Source organism: Trichosurus vulpecula, chromosome 2 (assembly GCF_011100635.1).
Source record: "Trichosurus vulpecula isolate mTriVul1 chromosome 2, mTriVul1.pri, whole genome shotgun sequence".
NCBI classification, from domain to species: domain Eukaryota; kingdom Metazoa; phylum Chordata; class Mammalia; order Diprotodontia; family Phalangeridae; genus Trichosurus; species Trichosurus vulpecula.
The window spans coordinates 85,000,902-85,027,612 of record NC_050574.1 but is presented as its reverse complement, the minus strand read 5'-3'; the positions used below and the strand labels follow the sequence as shown (position 1 = coordinate 85,027,612).

The following is a 26,711-nucleotide window of genomic DNA, read 5'->3' as shown; positions in this document are numbered from 1 at the left end:
AAGACATGTATGACAACTCAGGGAACCCAGTGTAGATTTTTTTGCATGGGACTTCTTACTCAAATCTATTTTGTGGGCTCATCCTCAAGACGTTAAGCCACCCTGTTTCAAGAGGCCCTAGCTCCAGAAAAAGAGAACGAAATTTTGTTGAACACATGCTCTAGAGACACCTCTTCCAGTTTGTGCAAACAGCACAGGTTATAGTGTGAGAAGACTTAGGTCTTAGATTTAGTTCTTTCACTTGTTAGCTGTGTGGTCTATGGAGAATAGGCACTTCACTTTTCAGACTCACTTTCCTCATTGGAAAATAGTATCTTAGAACAACTTTGGACATATAACATTTGTTCTTCTGAGTCAAAATTTGCATTTACTTCTTCAATCTGTAAAGGAAGAATCTATCTTTGCAACTTGTGAGGGGTGAAATTTGTGGTAATAAGTTGGATGTAGTTAATCTGATATGTATGGATGGTGTCTCACTGAATAAAGAAGGGTCATGTAAAGGAAGAGGGAATCACTGATCCCCCATAATTCCGATGTCTTCCCTTTATATCTCCAATTTATCCTGGGTATTGCTTACTTGCATGTAATTGTTTACATGTTGTTTCCCACTTTACAGTAAGAGGCCCTGCGAGCAGGGACAGTCTTTTGTCTTTATATCCTCAGAGCTAAGAATAGTGTCTGGGATATTGTAGGTGCATAATAAATGCTTATTGACTGACTGATTGATCAGATGGCAATGTTTGGGTAAGATCAATGGCTACGCAGGAGATGATGGCTATTTGTTATTTACTGAGAGTATGAGCTGAATTTTTCAATTAACCAATTGACTTAAGTCCTACATTCAGCAGCTGAATGTAACTGATCTTGTGCAGAAAATTCTGGAAAGAATCATCATTTCTGGGGAGGAATATCAGAAGGAAAATGCTTATAATTCGAAATACAGACCTAATCATCATTAAAGAGGATGTTGGAAGTTATGAGAGTCCGGGACTCTAATCAAACACATGTGCCTGTTTAGAAGCTGTATAGCTTTAAGTTACTATGTGTGCAGTATGTTTCAGCCCTCATTATGTACTGTAGTGTCCAGGACCCTGTCTTGGACTTAGAAGGTCTGACAGAGTTATAACTCTCAAAATCATCAGCTTATGTGAACTTGGGAAATCCTCTCTGAACCTCCATTTGCTCATCTGTAAAATGCTGATGTTACTTGTACTACCTATCTACACAATATTGTGTTCATTTTGTTTTGTTTGGGGATATTTTGGGACAGTTTTTTTCCCATGTAGCTGGATATCTATATTTTAGATATTTGTTTCTTCTAGAAACTTCCAAACCCCACACTTGACCAATTATACATCTGTTGGCTGACACTTGGCTTCCTTTTTCTTGTGGCATCAAGGATGAAAAATCAGTTCAACTAGCCTAAGTACCTGACCCTTTTCCAATTAAAAAAAACACAACCCTTTCTTATGCCATTGAGCTCCCCAGCTATGTGTTTTCCTTGGTTTTTGTGTGGAGGTGTCAATTTCTGCTTGAGTTTATCCTTCCCATGTTGTTCCTGTCCTAACCAGGGCTATGTCTTTAAGCCTTAAATCTTTTCTCATTTGTACCATACTAACAACCTATTGTTTTGAAAATTTACTGACAGTGTATTCCTCTTATGAAACCCTCTTGAAGTCTTCAAATCACTGCAACACACTTCTATACTGCTTCTGAATAGTTAGATGTACCTCTAAATACAACTGGTATTTTGAATAATGTTTCCTTGTGTCTTATATCATTCATAGATTAAATTCTCCCTAGGTTTAAAAATGACAACTACCTATAAGAAAAACACCTAGTTTCAGTTGTGAAAGGACAAAAGAAGAGGGATAAACAATAGATTAAGGACATCTGGAAATGGTGGCAGAGGAGGAGGACATATAAGAGTGTAGGGCTAACCAGTAAATCTTAAGGGAAATGGGATATGGAATGGGGTAAAACTTAACTACTCTCCAGAGTCTAGGAATAAATATGTTTTAGACGTGGACAGCTCTGTGCAGTGACAGTAGTCCTGTAGAAGCCCAAGTTCCTTATAAATTTGTATCATTCTAAGACTTCTCCCGAACTGCATTGTATCCTTCCAACCTCCTTTCATCCCAGACCTCCAAGTCGCCTCTCTCTTATTATCCTAATAGCTTCTTATCTTCTATCCCATCATGGAAATTTTTCCCAACTAAGAGCTCACTACTTGTCCTGATGGAATCCACTTTCTGAAGAATATAAAGTATGTGAACAAATTTTTTATATGTAATGTAAGTAGTCTTGTGGTATAGCTATAAATTTTTGTTAGAAATACACTTGGCTTTGAGATTTAGGTATCAAGGACAATTTATTATTGAGGAATCCAAAGGAATTAGAAAATGTTCCTGACCAAGAGCAGACTCCGCTCTTCTTTAGGAAGAAGGCATACTGCTTACAAAAACGAGATCAGTTTTATAGTGTTTATTTGACACAGCATCAGCACTGTACCTCCCTCCAGAGAATGGATTGATCCATTCCCTTCCGAGGTTACAATCTTCCTTAACTCCCCTTACATGCTGCTCCTTGGTATGTCACCCCCCCAACATATGTCCCATGTTCAAAAATGGTGGAAAACTCCTCCCTGTCGGTGTGTAATGTAATATTCAATTAACCAATTAAGCATGCATAATAGCAATTTGACCCAGTTCTCCCTTCAACCCTGACTATTATCTGGCTGGTTTAAGCCAGCTTTCTCAATATCCTGAGTTTGCAGTTTCCACAAAAACACCAGCTGTTCTCTAATTGGCTGGGTCCAACTGCCTTAGTTAATTTTTATTCCTTTCTTTGTTCAAGCTGACACTTCATTAATTATTCTGTGGAAACTTAATTTTTATCAATCTCTCACAATTTTGTACTTTGAATTTCCATTCTTTTTGAGTTCTCTCAACATTGAAACATGAAGCTTGGTTCAGGGTTCCATTTGTACAAAGGAACAAAATAAAATTGTTGATACTGGTGGTGGGAAGAGATTAGGATTTGTAGGGTTCCTTTCAGATACCTTATTGATTTCAGATATATATTGATATATGATGACAACTATGATATAAGGATTTGAAGAATTATGAGGAGGAAGTAAAAGAGGTGGAGACATTGCTATCCATATGGCTGTTAATTATGCAATACTGAAAGTCTTTATGTGGAAGTTGGATTTTTTAAAGAATGTTATAGAGGGGTCCCCAGTTTAAATATGGATTGCACTTCTCTCATTTAGAGATCTAATCTCTTAAAGATCTCTCTGCGAGAGATTCTGAGATTCTCTGATTCAATGGTGATGGTGATGATTTAATTGCCATCCTCTAGCACATCCTCCACATAGACAGTCAAGTGGGCATTCCTTTATCGCAGTTCTGATCATGTCTTTCTCCTACTCAGTAATACCCAATGACCTCCTATAACTTTTAGACTCAAATACAAACTCCTTCACAATCTAAATCCAACCTATTTTTTCCAGACTTATACATTATTCTCCTTCACTCAGTTTATGGTCCAGTCAAATACTTTCTTGCTCCAGGGATCATTATCGCCATCAAAACACTTTATAGATTTCATCTCATCTTATCCTCATAACAATCCTGGGAGATGGGTGGTATTATTATCTGCATTTTACATTTGTCAGACAGTCAAAGCAGCCAATAAACATTTGTTAAGGACCTACTATTTGCTAGGCACTAGGCTAAGCATTAGGAATAAAAATACAAAGCCTGCTTTCAGTGAGCTTACAATCTAATGGGGGAAGATAACTCAGAAAAAAACTGAAAAATATGGATGGATTTGAGAGAACTGAAATGGTCAGAGGGTAAGTGACTTGACTAGGGTCATACAGCTGGATATGAACTCAGTTGTTTGTTTTTTAATATCTAAGTTTTTTTTTTAAATCTAAGTTTTTTTTTTTAATCATGGGTTCATGCAAATGATGTGTATAGAACTGGTATAGAAGTTATTCTGACTCTGGGAAAAATCTTTCAGTCCAAAAGGATTTAAGAAGCCTAAATTATATGCCAGAGTTTATATTCATTTTGTCAGGTACTTTCCAATCCTTCCAGGATGCCTATGAGCTACTTATTTACTGAGACTATGCCAGAGAAGTCTGGGTCATAAAGCTGACACATCATCTTCTGTGTCTGTATATTAGATTTAATAAGGCAGTGTAAAAATGACATTATTTCTTTTGGGGGGGTAATTTTAGTTATTTACTTTAAACTTAAATATAAAATGAGAAAAAGGAAAAAAAAACACTGTGATGTACACAGCAGAATATGAGAGGATTCAATATAAAACAATAAATTTTAATTTCAAGAAAGACTCTATAATAAATACTATATATTATTTTCAAAGCTGCCCAGCTTTTCTTTGCTTCCTTGTAGGTTTTGTTTTGTTCTCTGGGGTGCCTTTTTAATTTTCCCCCTCTCTTCCCCAGCTCCACGTTAAAGAAGGCTACAATTATGCATGGATATGTGTGTGTGTGTGTGTGTGTGTACACAAACATATATACACATATACATAGATACCTATAAACATACACATATATACACATCTACACTCGTACACATTTATGTAACACCATACTAAGCTTATTTCCTCCTATCATCTGTTTCTCTGAGGATGGATGGTATTTTCCTTCATAAGTCCAAGTCTTTCCATGTTTTTCTAAATCAACTGGCTCATCATTTCCCACACCACAGCAGTATTCCAACCCAATCACATTCTATCTGGGAGATTGTCTTTGAAATGTTTTCCCCCAATTTCCTTCATTCTTTCTATATTTGGCTGCATGTATACAAGAAAAATTTAATTTAAAGTTATCACAATTATCCATTTTACACTTAAATAGTGTTCTCATCTTATAATGTAGTTTAAGGTCTGATACTACTGAATATGCTTTCTTTACATCTTTTTTTTCCCAAGTGTCTTTGAAGTTCTTGACCTTTTGATCTTCCAAATTAACTTTTTTATTATTTTTTTTCTAACTCAGTAAGATTTTTTTAAGTAATTTAATTGGTATGGCATTAAATTAATATATTCATTAGGCAAAATAGTGTTTATAATTTCATTTGTTGTTATTTATTATTAATAAAAATGGCTTTACCTACCAATGAACAATAAATATTACTTCAATTATTTAGATCTGACTTTATTTGTGTAAAAGTGTTTTATGTTCATGTAGTTCCCATGCCTGTTTTGGCAGTATACTTTCAGGCATTTTATGCCGTCTAGTTAAATCTGTTTTTAGACTTAACTTTGTCTAAAATCATGACTTCTACCCTTGCTTTTTCCTTTTACTTAGTAAATTCTACTGCTGCCCTACATTTTATCTTTTTGTGTATCTCATTTTTATTGTGTTTCCTGAAAGCATCATCTTGTTGGATTCATTTCCATTTTCCATTCATACCCATTTTATGGGCAAATTCATCTCATTCATATTTAAGCTATTTTCCTCCTCCCTATGCTTCCTCACCATCCTTCTCACCCTATTTACCCTATCCCTCCTCATTCCTCTACTTTACTTCTACTTGCTACCTTGCCCTCTTATTCTTTAATCTACCAATCTCCCTAAGTATCCCTCCCTCATCCTCTTCCCATTCCCTTGCCCTTTTATTTCTTTCTGAATTTAGAAGAATTTTATATGCTTACACACATACATATACATATACATATATGTATGTATGTATGTGTATATATATATGTATGTATATATATACACACACACACACACACACACACACACACACACACATGTTGTTCCCTCTTCAACTCATTACCTCTGAAAGTAAGGTTTAAGCACTACGTACCCTCCCCACCATCCACTGCACCACCTAACCACAGTGCTATGATTGTATAAAACCCAGTGCTCTTTTCCCGGTCATCTTATTCCTTGAACTTTCAGTAGCTTTTCACACTGTTGATGACCGTCTCCTTATGGACAGCTCCAGCCTTTCATACAGTACCTGGCACTTAGAAGGTTCTTAATGAATGTTTATTTATTGATCTATGCTTTCTTTTCTTTTCTCTTTCATGACATGACTTTTTGTAGTGACATGATTTGATATCAACTTGACCAGAAGACTCCTGTGGAGTGTCACAGGAATCTATCAGATGTTGCTTAACAGATTTATAAACGATTTGAACAAAAGTGTAGATTTTATAAATGACTAGAAGATAGGAGATGCATCTAACATAATAGATGCCAGAAATGGGATCCAGAAAGATCCTTCAGACTAGTTGGAACATTATGCTGCATCTAATAATCTAACTTAATATCAATACAAATAAAACGTTACATTGAGGCTCTAAAATTTTGCCCCTCAAGTATAAAATGGGGGAAGGGATGGTTTAAAATAATAATTTTGAATGAAAAATATCTATAGCCTTTTTAATGTGTTTTTGTTACTGCCATGATAAGGGAATCACAAAAGGCAATTTGATCATGGACTTCATCAGAACAGTCATAGTTCCTAGGAATGAGGAGGTCACGGTGCACCTTTATTCTCTCTCTTGATCAGACCACATCAGGAGCACCAAAATTGATTGTGGGACCTCATTTTAGGAAGAAGTTTGATAAGCTGAAGGGCATACGGAGGAGAGCAGCTAGGGTAGTAAGTGGTCTTGAGTCCATGTCATATGGAACAGTTGAAAGTAACCAAACATGTTTAGGTGAGTGATCAGGGGATCAGAATATCCAGGCAATTTTCTAGTCTTAATGGACTCTTACTAGTTCCTGAACTTAACATGCCAGAATCATCTTGCATTTACACAAGCCTCAGTCTGCCCACCTTTCCCCAATTCTCCTATTCAAAATGCATTTGCATCTTTCAAAAAATTATCTTTCAATTTTTATCCACATTGGGGAAAGGAAGAAAATATGCCTTTATCTTGCCTACAATGTGTGAAGGAAGAACTTTTTACAATATTACCTCATTTGCTAAGATAAATAGTATCTTACTGTGATTAGTGCTTTTACAAATATCTCATTTGATCCTCACAACAACTCTGGGAGTTAGGTGCTATCATTGCATCCATTTTACACTTGGGAAAACAGAGTGAAGTGACTTGCTCAAGGCCACACAGCTAGTAAATGATTGAAGGGGGATTTGAATTCAGGTCTTGCTGACCTCTAGCCTAGAGCTCTATCCACCATGGCATCTAGATGCCTAGTACCTAGTAGAGGATTTACATAGATTTGTTTATCCTTTAAAAGTAGCTCATAGTCACACTAAGAGGATTGGAAAGTATTTGAGACAATGGACATAATTCCTGGCATATAATGTAGATTTACTAAATGCTTTTTGATGGATTGACTTGCCCCAGACCACGAATAACTTCTATACCAGTTTTATAGTCATCCTTTTATGAACCCACAAGATAGATTTAGAAATGAAACACAAGCAAGCAAATAGAACAGCTGAAGAACTTTGGACCCCAAAGCTGTTTGGTGATTACTGAACAAATAGTTTCTGCCTGTTATGACCCAAGATATGAAGATTTTTATTCTAGATAGCTATCATAAATTAGGGTGAGATCTCTCATCCAGGCTACCCAGCATTTTACCAGGAAGAAAGGAATGTAACTTACTGGAGTATCCTTACTCTCCAACCTTCTTACAGGGATATGATAGGCTTCCACTGGCGGCCCCAAGGGAGCAGAATTGGGGAGGCTTCTGTAAATCCTAGGGAAAGGGTCTCCTTTCTGAAAGAGCAAAGTGTGCCCCTAGTTGAGATTGGTTATAACTGAGTCATACTACTCCACTACAAGTGAGTCCAGGAAGGAGACAGGCAGATTTAAAGAACTCAATGTCATCATTAAAGACATGGGAAACTGGAGAAAGAAAGATGGCAAGAAGCTCAGTAGAGTTGGAGGAGGAGAAGGGAAGGCAGAGGGAAGTGCTATAAGGAACACAGGGCAAGTCACTGGGATCAAGGATATTTGTGTCAATCAATTGGGAATATTGTCAGGCCTGAAGCTGTATTGCTGAAACTTGTCAGACCAGAGCCCAAAGCAGTAATTCTGTATCTCCTTTATCCCTTGGTCTTCTTCATGGAAGTCTGGAAGTCTGTTTGTTACCATATAATTTAGGCCCTGATTTCTGCTCATGACAATTGTCATATGTGGTAGAAATAATTTCTTGGCATGACCTACCCCCAGGTGGAGTGAATTTTCTTAGGGACTAATAGTCGGATGATCCTCATGCGAATCTGCCTAGTCTTCACACTGTAGATTATGGGGTTGAGCACAGGAGGCACTAGCAAGTAGATGTGAGCCATGAAGATATGGACGAGGGGAGAGGCATGCTTTGCAAAACGGTGGACAAGAGACAGACCAATCATGGGCACATAAAGGATGAGAACAGCACAGATGTGAGAGGCACATGTATTGAGAGCCTTGAGCCTTTCCTTCTGGGATGCAATGCTTAGCACAGAACGGAGAATGAAGATATAAGAAACCAGAATACCCAGGGAGTCAAATCCCCATAGAATAGTGATCAAAACCAATCCATAGATGACATTAAACTTAATATCAGCACAAGCCAAGCGAATCATGTCCTGATGCAGGCAATAGGAATGAGAGAGGACATGGGAGTGACAGAAGGGTAAGTATGCAAGGCGAATCATTAATGGAGTAATGGAGAGGGAGCTCCTGAGAACAGCTGCTACCCCAATCTTGGCAATGCGCTGTGGGGTGAGGATGGTGGAGTACCTCAGGGGGTTACAGATGGCCACATAGCGGTCAAAGGCCATTGCTAGGAGCACTGCTGATTCTGTGAAGGAGAAAGTATGGATGAAGAACATCTGTATCACACAAGTGTTGAATTCAATCTCCCTGGAAATGGACCACAGCACTCGGAAGAGTGACACAAGAGTGGGAAGGGACATGCCCATATCCGTGAGAGACAACATGGCCAAGAAATAGTACATGGGTTCATGGAGACTTGGGTCAGTCCGGACTATATGAAGAATGGTACAGTTTCCCACTATTCCAATCAGATAGAGGATGCAGAAAGGGATGGAGATCCAGTGGTGTACTGCTTCATAGCCAGGAATCCCAGTGAGATAGAAGGTGGTAGATAGGGCAATACTGGCGTTAAAGTATGCCATGGAGATTCTGCACAGAGCCACAATCCCATCTCACACTCACTCACTCCTACAAGGAATGAAAGACACAAAAAGGCTGCAAAAATGCTTTAATATGTATTTTGTTTCTATAATTTGCCATTTCCTTCTTAAACATTTTTGCATTTACCTTTATATTTTTCTTTGGCTGTGTTTACTCCCTACCTTTCTGCTGATATTTTGCAGCTACTGAGTTTGCTGAATGATTCCTTTTATTCCTAAACAATTGGTCCAATCAATCATAAGCCCCCTGGTTTTATTGCACATGCCTTTAAAACACAAAGGTCTATTTGAAAACTTTGTTGCATTGTTTGAACCCAGCCACGTGTGGCAGAGAAACCAGACCTGTTGTTTAGAGACTAGATATGCTTACTGCTTTACTCAGAAGATCCAGGTTATATTGATCCTCAAAGTCTTGCAGAGACATGAAGAATGATACAAGGGATATGAGGAGTTTCTTCCTCCCATACATCTCAAGCAACCCACATGCTTTATCTGGAAATTCCTTTTCTGCTTGTCAATCGGCTGTTGTTTCCTTGTTCTTTTATTTGAACCCTATATAACGTATAAGTTAAAAATAACTTGGAAGAGTAGGTCACCCCTTTTGTGGCTCTGTAGGTCATCCATCTCCCAGACAACTTAATAAATGTATTTCTAAATCTTTTCAGTTCCAAGTTTTATTCTGTGCCACAATGGTTTCTATGTTAAAAGTGGAGTCTCTGTTGGTCAACCCAGGCACCAGGATGGACCTAGATGGTATCATTTTATGTGAGGTGAGTAACTTTAGAGTTTGAATGAAACACTGTCTTTGCTCCTTTGCTTGAACTCCTCACGGTGGCTATGTGACACCTTGACCCAGGAAATTACTTAAGGTAGGGTTAGAAGGAGCTTAGCCACCCTGATTGGCAAATTAGTAGTCCTTTTGAGATTGATCACTCAAAAGTTCTTCAAGACAGCATTGCTATTAAATTCTGGCCTTTAGTCCTCCAAGCACTTCTCTCACTTTCCCTCTCCCTCTTTATATTCTCTCTCTCTCTCTCTCTGTCTCTCTCTCTCTCTTTCTCTCTCTCCCTCCCTCTCTCTCTCGCTATCTCTCACTCTCTCTGTCTCTCTCTCTCTCTCTCTCTCTCTCTCTCTCTCTCTCTCTCTCACACACACACACACACACACACACACACACACACACCCTGTAGTCTCTCCAACCTCTTGTCATCATTAGAAATAAACCATATACCTGTGGTCTGTTACTCTATACTGGTAGCAGGCACACTGACATCCTGGTGAGTATGGTTCTGTAATCCAATACTCAAATTGAAGAGCTGAAACATGTGACCTGCCAGAAAGAAATCCTTTTTCCAGAGATTTGCATTGTGGGTTATTTTCTCCTGATACCATTTAGTTGAGTGACCCTGACTAACTGGTCACCTAACATCAGTCCTGTATCCATTAACTTAGGACAACCTCAGGTTGAGGAGGGAAACTAGAAAGTGTATTAATCAAATAATTATCCAGGGTTGAACATTCATAGACTGAACACTCGTACCCCAGTAGTACAAAACCCCTGTTTTTCACCTCTACCCTTTCTATAAGCTTCTCAGGAAAACGTTTGTCTTGTGTGGTATCTAGTGTTAGTTGTACACTCTGCTAACTTAGAAGATTTCTAAGGGGAAAATGCAGGCAGCCAAAAAGACTACTATTAAGAATGAAACAAAACAAAAAATGCTACATCCAGAGAGTTTAGAATGGTGAGGAAGACCAATGATGTTTCAAACTTGAAGCAGTTCTCTCATCTTTCTGTAATATGAGGCTAAACTCTCTTTTCCAATGAGCAGGGACTTACTTCTATTTCAGACTTTCAGTGGGAGATAAGTTTTAAGTAGGAAAGAAAGGAAAAAAAATAAAATTGCAAGATACAGTCTCTCTGTTATTTCACCCCTGGCTAGGTTCGTGTTATAAAGACAAGTCAGACAAAGATTTCTCTTCTTTCCAGGAAATCTTTTTCCTAATCTGCATTGTAATTACAGTACTAAATTTTTAACTGAAATGTAGTTTGTCTGCTGCAAATTTCTAAATTATGTTTTGAAAATTTTTGTAAATGCTGGATGAGAATGTAGCTTTATAATTTGAGGTGCTGGCAGCTCAATATCTGTTGGGAAAATTGTGATATTGAATGAGACCATTTGTGATTATAAATCCAGGTTTTATTGAGTATGTCCTAAAACTAAATAATAATGTGGTTTCCTTCAAAGTAATATGTGCTCTTCTATAATTGTTATGTTTGACCCTTTATAGGTAGATAAGACCTTTATACAAGATAAACTTGATATTCAGGAGTAAGACAACATACTTAGAAAGTGCATGAATAAGAATTAAAAGAGCAATTACTCTCTACTGATTTTAAATGCAATTAGTATAAATCCCAAATGATAGGTAGATGAAATGATTTTTTGTGTAAAATGATTTGGAAATGCATTCAACCAAATTGGTGTTACTTGACTGGAAATGTTTCACATTTAAAAACCTATAATATTGTTTTATATTGGTGGCAGGATTCTATTTTTTCTTTTATTGTTGTTTTTGGGAAATCATTGAATAAGAAATTATGCTAATTCGAAAAACGATACCCAGAGAGTGATATTGTATCATTGGAAAATTAACTCCCCTTTTGATAACAACTTTTGTCATTCTGGTTAAAAACATCGAATATTTAATTGGGTATCTCTTACTTTAAAATGAATAATAATAATTGTGTACTATTTGGGCCAGTACCACAGGCTTTGTAAATATCTGTGAAGTTCTTTGGGTATTTGCCAGATGATCAGTTCCCTGGATCTTCAGGCTTAGTGAAATAATAAATATCTTATTTATTATTATCATTTAAATATCTAATAAATAATAAAATCTTATTAATTCTGTGAGAGAAGTTGCTTAAAGAATATTGTGAAGTTCTAAATTAATGAAGTTGTTGAATGAAAAACAAGGACCTCCCACAACTGAAGTAAAGGTGCTCACAAGTATATTTTATAAAGAGTGATTTTTATCTAATAGTTTTTTTGTCCACTGCTTATGAAAATCTTGAAGTACACTTCAACTGGTATGTATTGAAATTACATCTTTAAATCAACTTAGCATCAACAGATCCCAGTTAAATTTAAAGATTTTATTTTTGCCTTAGGGGATGTGTGATGAAATGATTCTGCTTAACTAAGTTTGTTTGACCTTTATGACATTGAAAGAAGCATTGTGAATGTCTTATTTTTTAAACCTTTTGTGATACTTGTAGCCATACATTCTTTCTGTCACTGAGAAATCTCCTTGTATTGGGTAGTATACTTGTTTCCTGCTGCAAGTCTAAGTCCCTTGATTTACAGCCCCTGATGCTTACCCATTTTGATCCCCCTGACCATGACACAGTGGGAAAAGATCCCTCCTTAATGAAATTCTATCAAGCTTTTGATGAGAAGACAATGTGACAATGAAGGAGGTACCTCCACTGACTCTGGTTATTTTAAACCTTAAACTAGATTTCTGTTTCTGTAATTATGCTCTTAGTATTATAGGAATGTTGGTTTTTTAACTCCTAAAGTGGGGAAAGTATGGGAAAATTTTATTGGGCTATTTGAATTCAGCCTTGTGTGGCTGGGAAAACAGAACAGTTGCCTAGAGAACAGATTTATGTGATGCTTAACTCAGGAGGTCTAGGAAATATTGACTCCCAGAACCTTTCAGGGAAGTGATGAAGAACAGGCCATCCCAATTTTGACTTTTCCCTCTGCCAGACAGCTTAACAGACTTCTTTATAATTATTTCGGCTTCTGGTTTTGCTCTCTGCCACAACAGGGCAAAATGGAGCAGTGGGAATTGTGCTGAATCTAGAGTCTGAGAATATAGACTTGAATCCAGGCTCTGCTATTTAATAATTTTATGAACTTGGGTGATTCATTTGACACTTTTAATTCTCAGTGCTCTTGACTATATAATGAATCCACTTTCCCCAACTTTTGTCAAAGATACTATGAATCTTTCAGCTTCCCAGACTATCAAGCTTACAGATATTCTCTTCAATCTGCCTCAGTTCTCGTATTTGATCAGTTACCTAGTCTTGTTGGTTTCATCTTTATAATTATTATCTCTTTTTGTCCTAACAACCCTGAGAACTAAGTGCTATTATTATCTTCATTTTCCAGATGAAGAAACTGAGGCAAACAGAGGTTAAGTGACTTGCCTTGAGCCACAAAGCTAGTGAGTGTCTAAGTCTGGATTTGAAATCAGGTCTTCCTGACTCTAAGGCATGGTTTTTATCCAATGGACCACGTAGCTTATAATTTATTTTTAAAAGCTGCTTGTTTATCCCCTTAGATCTATTGTTTTTTTTTTTTATTTTTGGTTTTTATTCAGGTGTTTCAGATTCTTGGTGACCCATTTTAGGGTTTCCTTCATAAAGATAGTAGAGTGGTTTTCCATTTCCTTCTCCAGCTCATTTTACAGATGAGGATCTGAGGCAAACAGGATTATATAACTTGACAGAGTCACACAGATACTAAGTGTCTGAGGCTGGATTTAAACTCATAAAGATAAGTCTTCTTGATTCCAAGCCCAATGCTCTATTCACAGCACCACCTAGGGCACCTTAGGATCACTTTTCTATGGGGAAATGGCTCTTAAGAGGCAAGACTTTTACTATGATCTTACAGATTTCCTCTATTACTTTTGTTCATGCATGCACACATTCACTCATAATTTGTTCAGGATCGCTTCTCTGCTTCCTTAAATATATCTGGGATAACCCCCTTCCCTTATCTGGTCTTTTCTTCTTTACCACTGATTATACAAAGACTAGGAAAAAGTATCCTACCTAGTATATCTTGAGTTCTAAGAGGATTTAGGAGACAGTGTGATACTGTGGAAAGCCAAATGGTTCTGAAATCATAGGAACTGGCTTCAAATTTCAGCTCTGCCCCTACTATGACAATAGGCAAGTTACTTAGCTGCTTAGATCTCTGTTCCTCATCTACAAAACGAGAAGGTAGTCAATCAACTAACATTTATTAAATATCTACCATGTGCTAGGCACTGTGGTTAGTTCCAAAGACACAAAGAAATGAAAAAGACATCCCCTGATCTCAAGGAGCTCACATTCTAATGAGGAGACAACCTGCAAATAAACATTTACAAACAAGCTCTGTACAGGATATATTGGGGATCATATCAGATGGAAGAGAATGAGATTGAGGGGGACTGGGAAGGTTTTCCAGCAGATATTGGAGTTTAGCCAAGACTTGAAGGAAACAGGGGAAGCTGAGAGGCAGAGAGGAAGATGGAGATGAAGATGAAGAGGGAGAGCATTTATAGGCATGGATGTAAAATGAGAAGAGCTGGACAACTTCTAACACAGGACCCTTACAGCTCAGAATCTGTCATCCTACCATGGCTTCTAACAATGACAATAATAATAAAAATAATAATATCACATCTATTTAGTACTCTAAGACTTACCAAGTTTTTTCTATGCAACAGTCATCTCTAAGTAATAGATCCACCTATCAAACATTTGATATAGTACTTGAACCCAAGTCTCCTGACTCCAACACTATTTTTTTTTGTTTCTTTTCCTCTCAATACTGAACTGCCTAGATAATCTGATGATCTGTTAATAGTGTGGGGAGTTGATGAAGAAGAATGAAGGAAAAAAATCCTGTAAGAAGCATATTTTAGTGCTATATTTATTGTAACCACATCTCTATTAATGTAGTAGAATATTAATTCACTATTAATGGAGTGTCCTATGTCATCTCCTATAAAACAGCAGAGATTATTCAGTTTTATAACCCATAACTTGCTGTAGGTTGGGAGAGGGCAAACAGGTAGAAGAAATGTAGGACTTGGATTGGAGCAGACTTGAACTTGAATCTTGCCACAGACATTGACGAGCTGTGTGATTCTGGATAATCCACTTAAGTGCTCTCTGCCTCAGTGTCCTCACTTGTAAAATGCAGGAAAATAATAGCACCTACTACACTGGAGTTGTCATGAAAGTCAAATGAGATAACATTTAAAACACTTTGCAAACCTCGAAGCACATATTTATACTAGTTATTACATTATTATTATTATTATTATTAATGAGAGGAGTGGAAATTCAAAGAGTTTGCCTAGGATACCTGAATCATAATAAATATATTCATGTCACCACTCTTACCAGGGTGAGAGATAAAACACAGAAGAAGGTAACCATTAACATCCCCTCCTGGATTACTGTCTTGTGACAGAAGAGCTTATGTAGCAATGAAACTATGAGCTATTCCATGTAGGGTAATACAAGACAGACAGATCATAGTGGGGAGTTCTAACAAATGGTGATCCACTAGAGAAGGAAATAGCAAATCAGTCTAGTATCTTTGCCAAGTACGTTCCAGGGACAGTATTAAATGGGTCACAGAGTCACAAAGAGTCAGACATCACTAAATGACTGACAACAGCAAACCATTACTATAGAGGGGAAATCTTTGGCTGAATAACATGTTGTATAGGAAAGCAAGGAAAATGAAAGGAGAATAACAACCAGTATCCCAGGGATAGGGAGTGGGCAGAGGCAGCATCAGTCAGAGGTTTGAATGGTAAATGGGAGGGAAATTGGACATCGAGACATTTTTTTTTTTGAAGATCAGACCACGATGATAGAAATAGTCCTGTTTGCTCATTGGGACCCTCAGTTCTAGAGATGTGATTATTCTCCATTTTGTCTTATGTTTATGTAATGTTTTCTCACTAAGCTGCCTCCTTAAAGGATTTCTAGTATTTAATTGTAGTGTCTAAGATGACAGACTAGAAAAAAATACTGGATTTGGTGTAAGATCTGAGTTTGAATGCTGACATTGTTACTTGCCACTCTGTAAGTGTAAGTCACAACCTCTCTGGTTCATGGTTGTCTCCTGGGGGCAAAAAATGAGGCAATTTATTTTGGAGATATTTAAAGTCTTTCGCAACTTTTGATTTTATGAAATCTCTGAAAGAAGGATTTGTGATTTTCCTGAAAATATGTGAGAAACTGATGGCGACATATGTTTGGGAGGTTTTGAACACTGGATTAAGAAAGAGATTCTCAGGTAAGGTGTAGCCTCTGTTTGGAGGCAAATCTTGTATTTATCCTGGACGCAACTATTAGTTTACTTTTATAATGGATCTGAATTAGAGGGAGGTGGGGATAAGGTGAGAGAGGCTGCTGTGTTTGATACGGCATGAAGCCTGAGGATCTTCAGGTTGAACTGGGATAACAGTTTTGGTCATGCTTCCCTTGAACTTGATAAGCATCCCAACTGTGCTTTCACATAAGACCTTGTGAAAAATCATAACAAAAATGCTCAACCGCCCATGTTCTGGTATCTCTTTTACATATTCTCTGTTCCAAGTCCCAACTTAAGATCCCTAGACTCCCTCTCCATCCCTGAGCTCATTTTCCCACCATCTTTGCCTCTATTTTATCTTTCAAAGACTCACTCAGATTCTGGAGGACCTCTATCTTCTCACAGCCTAGCCACATATTCTTTCCTGTGTTGTAAGCTTTCAGGGCCAACTCATATAAATTCATTCCCAAAATCTCTTGTTGCTCAGTGAACTACACAATTCCCAAGGAAGGTAAGGCTACCAGTGCTCTGGCTCAGCCAAAGATTTGAAGTTCTCCACTTAAGGGACCTCAGAGGTCTCTTGTGGTGGGAAATTGTACTCTGACTGAAACACAACTGGGAAACTCTTGATAAAAGTAGAACCTGTACTCTAATTTTCTTGTGATTCTGTTGATGAGAACAAGGAAAAAAAAAACATATGTCAGTCTCACCATCTTTCACTTGGAGTATTGCAAAAAGCCCATTATTGGTCTTCCTATCTCCAGTGTCCCCTCTATAGTCCATCTACCACACAGTTGGTGAGCTGATGTTGTTTCTAAAACACATGTATGATCATGTCACTTACATGAGCAAGAAGCTTCTGTGATTCCCTGTTGCGTCTACAAAAACTCAAATGCCATTGGAATATATAAGGCTTCTGGTTCCCAAGATGAAGACACTCAGTCCTGTTAACTGATCTTCATAAATCATTATATATTACTGATGAGGAAAATCCAGTCTCACGCAGATAGAGTGGTGTCAACATATAAGTTTGTTTAAAGAAAGCAAACAGGCTAGGTGACATATAAGTTCATATTGTTTATTCCCTTAAAGCTAGCAGATACAAGATCACGGAACCAGAAGGAAACTTCTGACTGAATGATAAAAGAAGGATAAAGTTTAAATACATTTTAGAACAATCGTAACTCCAGTTTATGGTCTCTATAAGTAAGATAAGACAATTGACAAAGTGGTGTCAGTTAGAAATTAAGATCCCAAAAAGTCTGTGTTTCCCCTGTATAAGCATATGCCCTTAGGATATCAAGATAAGAGAAATGCCACTATTCTGGCTTATAATTTAGTGGTTATAAACAGGAAGAATACTCTTGGTTAGCCTTATCTGGTCTTTGAAGTTGCTGACTCAGGAAAGGGCATTTTTTAGAGCGAAGTAAAGCAGTTTGGTTGATTTTTGGATATTATTGGGGTTCAAATAATCTGAAAGGATGGTCAGTGAATAGAGTGGATAAAGTGAGGCAGGAATAGCTGAGTTCAAATAAGGCCTCTGATACTTGCTGTGTGACCCTAGACAAGTCATTTAACCTCTGGCTACATTTTTCCCCTCTCTAAAACAGGAATAATAATACCACCTATTTCCTTGGGTGGTTTAGAGGATTAAATGGGATAATTTGTAAAGTGCTTTGAGAACCTTAAAATCTATATACATAATAACAATATTATTATTACTGTATCATCATCTTCATTGTTCTTAGCATCCTAACTTTTTCCTGAATACTATTTGCTTATTTAGAGCTACCATAAGAATTGCAACAAACATAGCAAGAGGAAAAAAAAGAGAGTTGACCATATGGGTTGTCATGACACTATGTCCTTATTTGAAATTGCCAGGCTGATGAACGAGGAGGATTTCCTGTACAAGCAGTAATTCTCAAAGTGTTAAAATACTTGGAAATTTACAGGTCTGCAAAGTCAAAATTACTTTCATAGAAATAATAAGATGGTATTTCCTTACTTAAAAGTACTTCATCTCCTTAATACATATATATGTGAAGCTGGATTTTCTTCATCTACTTCAACTAAAAACAACACATAGAAACAGATTGAATGTAGAAACAGATATGAAAGTCAAACTGTCTTCTATTACGCTAGATATTAAAGTGATATTTTAAAAATGTAAAACAATCCTACTCTACTAAATATTTTTTGTTTTAGAATATATGGTAATTTTTCATAAAAATTAGTTATATTAGCATTTATGAGTTTGTTATTTTTATTTTAAGCATATTAAGTGTATCTAAAATATTGTTTAGATTTCTGATAGAGACATTAAATGGCCCCAAATAGAAACCAAGAAAACTATTGAATTAATAAATAAAACAAAGAGCTGGTTTTATGAAAAAAACAATAAAATTGATAAACCTTTGGTCAATTTAATTAAAAAAAAGAAAGAAGAAAATCAAATTGCCAGTATCAAAAATGAAAAGGGTGAGTTCACCTCTAATGAAGAGGAAATCAAAACAATAATTAGGAATTATTTTGCCCAATTGTATGCCCATAAATTTGACAACCTTAGAGATATGTATGAATATCTACAAAAACATAAACTGCCCAGGTTAACAGAAAAAGAAGTAAAATTGCTAAATAACCCCATCTCAGAAAAAGAAATTGAGCATGCCATCAATGAACTCCCTTGGAAAAAAATCTCCAGGGCCAGATGATTTCACATGTGAATTCTATCAAACATTTAAAGAACAACTAATTCCAATACTTTGTAGATTATTTGGGAAAATAGGTGAAGAAGGAGTCCTATCAAATTCTTTTTATGACACAAATATGGTACTAATACCCAAACCAGGTAGAGTCAAAACAGAGAAAGAAAATTATAGACCAATTTCTCTAATGAATATTGATGCAAAAATTTTAAATAAAATATTAGCAAAAAGATTGCAGCAACTCATTACGAGAATAATACACCATGACCAGGTAGGATTTATTCCAGGAATGCAAGGCTGGTTCAATATTAGGAAAACTATTAGCATAATTGATCATATCAACAACAAAACAAGCAAAAACCATATGATCATCTCAATAGAAGCAGAAAAAGCCTTTGACAAAGTACAACACCCATTCCTATTAAAAACACTAGAAAGCATAGGAATAAGGGGAACCTTCCTCAAAATTATAAATAGCATCTACCTAAAACCATCAACAAGCATTATTTGTAATGGGGATAAACTAGATGCATTCCCAATAAGATCAGGGGTGAAACAAGGATGTCCATTATCACCACTATTATTCAATTTGGTTCTAGAAACATTAGCTGTAGCAATAAGAGAAGAAAAAGAAATTGAAGGAATTAGAATAGGAAAAGAAGAAACTAAATTATCACTTTTTGCAGATGATATGATGATTTATCTAGAGAATCCTAGAGAATCAAGTAAAAAACTACTTGAAATAATAAACAACTTTAGCAAAGTTGCAGGATATAAAATAAACCCACATAAATCCTCAGCATTCCTATACATTACTGACAAAGCCCAACAGCAAGAGATAGAAAGAGAAATTCCATTCAAAGTTACTGAAGGCACTATAAAATATTTGGGAGTCTATTTGCCAAGACAAACCCAGGGCCTATATGAACATAACTATGAAACACTCTTCACGCGAATAAAATCAGATCTAAATAAATGGAGAAATATCAGTTGCTCATGGTTAGGCCGAGCTAATATAATAAAAATGACAATTCTACCTAAATTAATCTATCTATTCAGTGCCATACCAATCGAACTACCAAATTTTTTTTTACTGAGCTGGACAAAATAATAACAAAATTCATTTGGAAAAACAAGAGGTCTAGAGTATCTAGGATATTAATGAAAAGACATGCTAGGGATGGTGGTTTAGCCACACCAGATATTAAACTGTACTACACAGCAGCAGTCATCAAAACTGCCTGGTACTGGTTAAGAAACAGGGGTGTGGATCAGTGGTATAGGATAGGTACACAAGTAGGAGAAATCAACAAGTTTAGCAATCTACTCTTTGATAAACCCAAAGAAGCCAGTTTCTGGGCTAATAATTCACTATTTCACAAAAACTGTTGGGAAAATTGGAAAATGGTAGGGCAAAAACTGGGCATAGACCAATATCTTACACCATATACCAAAATAAAGTCAAAATGGGTTCATGATTTAGGAGTAAAAGTTGATACTCTAAGTAATTTGGGAAAGCAAGGAATAGTTTACTTATCAGATTTGTGGAAAAGTAAAGAATTCATGACCCAACAAGAGATAGAGAGCATCACAAAATGCAAAGTGGATAATTTTGATTATGTCAAATTGAAATGTTTTTGTACAAAAAAAGCCAATGCAACAAGAATTAGGAGGGAAGCAGAAAATTGGGAGAAAATCTTTGCAACTAGTATCTCTGATAAAGGCCTCATTTCTAAAATATACAGGGAGCTAAGCCAAATATATAGGAATACAAGCCATTCCCCAATTGAGAAATGGTCAAAGGATATGAACAGGCAGTTTTCAGAGGAAGAAATTAAAGCTATATACACGCATATGGAAAAATGTTCTGGATCGCTGCTGATTAGAGAAATGCAAATCAAAACAACTCTTAGATACCACATCTCTCCTGTCAGATTGGCTAAAATAACAAATCAGGAGAATGATAAATGCTGGAAAGGATGTGGGGAAATTGGAACATTGTTGCATTGCTGGTGGAGTTGCGAGCTGATCCAGCCATTTTGGAGGGCGGTGTGGAACTATGACCAAAGGGCTATAGAAATGTTCATACCCTTTGACCCAGTAATACCACTTCTAGGGTTGTATCCCAAAGAAATCACGCAAGCGGGAAAAGGACCCATATGTACAAGAATATTTATAGCGGCTCTCTTTGTGGTAGCCAAGAATTGGAAAGCAAAGGGATGCCCATCAATTGGGGAATGGCTGAACAAGCTGTGGTATATGAAGGTGATGGAATACTATTGTGCCATAAGAAATGGGGATGATGCAGACTTCATAACAACCTGGAAAAACCTACACGACATAATGCTGAGTGAGCGGAGCAGAGCCAGGAGAACGTTGTGCACAGCCACAGATATGTGGATTCCGTGAGGACCAACCCTGACACACTGCGCTTCTCTCAGCAACCTAAAGGGGCAAGGACAACTCCAGGGGACCCACGATGGAGAATGCTATCTTCATTCAGAGAAAGAACTGCGAAGTTTGAATACAGACTGAGGCACACTACATGCTCGCCTTTTCTGCTTCTCTTTTGTTTTTGTTTTTGGGGTTTTTTTTTTGGTTTTTTTTTTGGTTCTGTTTCTTCTTTCTCATGATTCATTCCATTGGTCAAAATTCTTCTCCACGACTTGACTAGAGCATAAATTAATTCAATGCGAAGTTATACATGACAGTTATATGAGACTTCATGCCGTCTTGGGGAGGGAGGGGGGAGGGAGGGGAGAAAAAGTGGAACTCAAAACTATGTAGAACCGTGTGTGGTAAACTAAAAATAAATAAAAAATAAATTAAAAAAAAAATAAAATATTAGCAAAAAGATTGCAGCAACTCATCACAAGAATAATACACTATGACCTGGTAGGATTTATTCCAGGAATGCAAGGCTGGTTCAATATTAGGAAAACTATTAGCATAATTGACCATATCAACAACAAAAATAGAAGAAACCATATGATCATCTCAATAGAAGCAGAAAAAGCCTTTGACAAAATACAACACATATTCCTATTAAAAACACTAGAAAGCATAGGAATAAATGGAACCTTCCTTAAAATTATAAATAGCATCTACCTAAAACCATCAACAAGCATTATTTGTAATGGGGATAAGCTAGATGCATTCCCAATAAGATCAGGGGTGAAACAAGGATGTCCATTATCACCCCTACTATTTAATTTGGTACTAGAAATGTTAGCTGTAGCAATAAGAGAAGAAAAAGAAATTGAAGGAATTAGAATAGGAAAAGAAGAAACTAAATTATCACTTTTTGCAGATGATATGATGATTTATTTAGAGAATCCTAGAGAATGAAGTAAAAAAACTACTTGAAATGATAAACAACTTTAGCAAAGTTGCAGGATATAAAATAAACCCACATAAATCCTCAGCATTCCTATACATTACTGACAAAGCCCAACAGCAAGAGATGGAAAGAGAAATTCCATTCAAAGTTACTGCAGACACTATAAAATATTTGGGAGTCTATTTGCCAGGACAAACCCAGGGCCTATATGAACATAACTATAAAACACGTTTCACGCGAATAAAGTCAGATCTGAATAAATGGAAAAATTTCAGTTGCTCATGGTTAGGCCGAGCTAATATAATACAAATCTCAATTTTACCTAAATTAATCTATCTATTCAGTGCCATACCAATCGAACTACCAAAAAATTATTTTACGGAGCTGGACAAAATTATAACAAAATTCATCTGGTAAAACAAGAGGTCTAGAATATCTAGGGTATTAATGAAAAGAAATGCTAGAGAAGGTGGCCTAGCCACACCAGATATTAAACTGTACTACACAGCAGCAGTCATCAAAACTACCTGATACTGGCTAAGAAACAGAGGTGTGGATCAGTGGAATAGGATTGGAATACAAGATGGAGAAGTCAACAACTATAGCAATCTACTCTTTGACAAACCCAAAGAGGCCAGCTTCTGGGCTAATAATTCACTATTTCACAAAAACTGTTGGGAAAATTGGAAAATGGTAGGACAGAAACTGGGCATACACCAATATCTTACACCATATACCAAAATAAAGTCAAAATGGGTTCATGATTTAGGAGTAAAGGCTGATACTATAAGTAATTTGGGAGAGCAAGGACTAGTTTACCTATCAGATTTATGGAAAAGAAGAGAATTCATGACCCAACAAGAGATAGAGAGCATTACAAAATGCAAAATGGATAATTTTGATTATGTTAAATTGAAATGTTTTTGTACAAAAAAAGCCAATGCAACAAAAATTAGGAGGGAAGCAGAAAATTGGGAGAAAATCTTTACAACTAGTATCTCTGATAAAGGCCTCATTTCTAAAATATACAGGGAACTGAGGCAAATATATAGGAATACAAGCCATTCCCCAATTGAGAAATGGTCAAAGGATATGAACAGGCAGTTTTCAGAGGAAGAAATTAAAGCTATCTATAGGCATATGAAAAAATGCTCTACATCACTACTGATTAGAGAAATGCAAATCAAAACAACTCTTAGATACCACATCTCTCCTGTCAGATTGGCTAAAATAACAAAACAGGAACATGATAAATGCTGGAGAGGATGTAGGAAAATTGGAACATTGTTGCATTGCTGGTAGAGTTGTGAGATGATCCAGCCATTTTGGAGAGTAATTTGGAACTATGCCCAATGGGCCACAAAAATGTTCATACCCTTTGACCCTGCAATACCACTTCTAGGGTTGCATCCCAAAGAAATCACACAAGCAGGGAAAATGACCCATATGTACAAGGATATTTGTAGCGGCTCTTTTTGTGGTAGCCAAGAATTGGAAATCAAAGGGATGCCCATCAATTGGGGAATGGCTGAACAAGCTGTGGTATATGAAGGTGATGGAATACTATTGTGCCATAAGAAATGGGGATGATACGGACTTCATAACAACCTGGAAAAACCTACACGACATAATGCTGAGTGAGCAGAGCAAAGCCAGGAGAACACTGTGCACAACCACAGATATATGGATTCCATGAGGACCAACCCTGACAGACTTCGCTCTTCTCAGCAACACAAGGTGCAGGCATAACTCCAAAGGACTCACGATGGAGAATGCTATCTACATCCAGAGAAAGAACTATGAAGTTTGAATGCAGATTGAGGCACACTTCATGCTCGCCTTTTTCTCTTCTCTTTTGTTTTTGTTTTTGGGTTGTTTTTTTTTTTTGTTTTGGTTCTGTTTCTTCTTTCTCATGACTCATTCCATTGGTCATAATTCTTCTCCGCAACTTGACTAGTGTATAAATTAATTCAATGAGAAGTTATTTGTGGTAGTTATATGAGATTCCATGCCGTCTTGGGGAGGGAGCAAGGAGGGAGGGGAGAAAATCTGGAACTCAAAATTATGTAGAACCATCTGTTGTAAACTAAAAATAAAAATAAATATTAAAAAAATGGCCCCAAATACATTTATGTGGAAACTAGGTAGTAGAGTGGATAGAGTACCAGGCTTGGAGTTAGTATGACTCATCTCCTTGATTATTCAAATCTGACCTCAAACACTTATGAGCTCTGTAACCCTGGACAAATCATTTAACTCTGTTTGCCTCGGTTTCCTCATATGTAAAATGAGCTGGAGGAAGAAGTGGCAAATCACTCGAGTACTTTTGACAAGAAAACCCCAAATGGGGCATGAAGAGTCAGACAGGACTGAAACAACTGAATAACAACAAATATATGTTTATATAAATAAATACACATTCCTAAATATAAATGTAATACTAATAGTTAATACAAATTAAATATCAAAAGATATAGCTCACATTAGGAAAAAAAAAGCTCTTTAGTGTCTTCTGTCATTTTTAATAGTTTTCTTTTAAAGGGACCTCAAGACCAAAAAGTTTGAGAACTGCTGTTGTCTGAGCATATTCTATAGCATTCTGAATGGTTAGCTGTGTTGGTCAGACTATTCATTATGTTATAAAGAAGACCCCAGACTCAATTCTGAAGTTGGCATCTCAAGCGTTTTATTCAAAAGGTTGAAGCGTTTCCCCTTTCGATTCTCAAAAGAAGCGGACCCAACTCCTCAGAAAGGAAGAGTGCACTGAGTACAGAAGCGAGAGTGACTTTATAGGGTCAGTAACTGCAACTCCTCCCTTCTGGATCAGGATTAGTCCTATCCTTCCAGGTTACAGCATTCCCTATATGCCCATTTCAATTACCAAGCAGTTGCTACACTGTGCACTGTGGAAGTATAGTGCCTAGAGTTAACTCTGGCCAGATTGAGCCAGTTTGCCTGAAGCCCCTAAGTTTGTGGTTTCTGAGCTCCTTCCATACGTTGCTGACTGGTCAAGCTTTTTATCTTATCTCAGCAATTTTTGAGTTGTCACAAGGTTGGGGCCCTATGGCTCCAACTGCGTGGAAACTGAACTTTATAGAACTTTATACGCACACACGTGTGTGCGTGTGTATATGCGTATATATGTATATATACGCATATACATAGTGATATATATATAAAGATATGTATGTCACTATATATATAGAATAATTTAATACCATTTTATATCATTTTTGTAATTTTAATGAGACTCAGAGTCTGAACTGATTAACCAGAAGAGTCTGGACCTAACAATCTCTTTGTTTCCTGAGTAAGCTCAGAGATGCCTCTATCTTATGTCAACAAACCCAGATGGGGGCTGATTTAAGAACATTCTATCCTCTGGCCATTAAGGATGAGACCTTTAGCCCTGAGGAACAATCTTGAATATGTGATTTTTCTTATCTTAATATTTTATGGGTATATACTATGTTATAGAATGTTAATGGCAAATTAAACACAGAGATTCCTGGGTTGTAATTCCAATTGACACTTTGTCAACTATCTGACTAACTGTATTTACAATCTATTCCATTAAGGAAAATGCTTGTCTTGTATCATAATTAACATACATGGGGGTCATAATAGTGATGTAACACAGGCTGCTATGTTAGGACTAAAAAAACATATTTAAGCTTTCTCATTTCTTTGTTCAGGGAGTCAGACATAGTTTGGCCCCATGCATGCATGTATTCACTGTTTTTCTATCACCTAGCCTGTTGTTTCCTTTAACCAACTTTCAGGTTCACCTATATACATACATACATATATATACATATATGCACATACATATATACACATATATGTGTGTGTATGTGTGTGTGTGTGCATAACAATTAGGAGATGTTGGAGAAGTAAATAATACTACCACAAACTCATAGATACAAATGGCTGTTTTATTGTCCAAAAATACTAGAACATGTGACACTTCTTGCCATACAATTGCCCCTGGATCTTTCAACCACTGGCATCTGACCTATGCAGTTGTATAACTATCCTTTTAGTGGTAGCCTACTTAGAAATATCTGGGGGCCACTTGTTAGAAACATACTCACATTTTCTAGGAATAAACAAGACTCCTTGGGAAGCCAGGAACGTTTTAATTATAATTTACATTTTTCCCCCTGAATAGGGTACCTCCTCTGAACTGAGTACAGGAGAAAGTACAAAGGTCTCAGATAGATGCCAGTCCTTTAATAGACCCTCACCTCGAATCTCCCGCCAGGCTCTTCATTGGCCAGATAAAACCCCCTGACTGCCTATGTCATGTCCTCCTCAAATGGCTTGCTTAATCATGCATACAAGCCTCAGACCTTTCACCTGACTGACCTGA

At 36.8% G+C, this 26,711-nt stretch overlaps 1 protein-coding gene across 1 annotated transcript; it reads right to left on the bottom strand.

Annotated features, from left to right (window-relative positions):
- Nucleotides 1-8,192: 8,192 nt before the first annotated feature.
- LOC118836558 (olfactory receptor 51G1-like) lies at nucleotides 8,193-9,152 on the bottom strand. Its single transcript, XM_036743808.1, has one exon. It carries the CDS (start codon nucleotides 9,150-9,152, stop codon nucleotides 8,193-8,195), a length of 960 nt encoding a protein of 319 aa, XP_036599703.1.
- Between the last annotated feature and the right edge of the window lie 17,559 nt (nucleotides 9,153-26,711).

Coding starts and splice junctions, on each gene's coding strand:
- LOC118836558 (XM_036743808.1), bottom strand. CDS start 9,152: ATGGCATACTTTAACGCCAGTATTGCCCTATCTACCACCTTCTATCTC.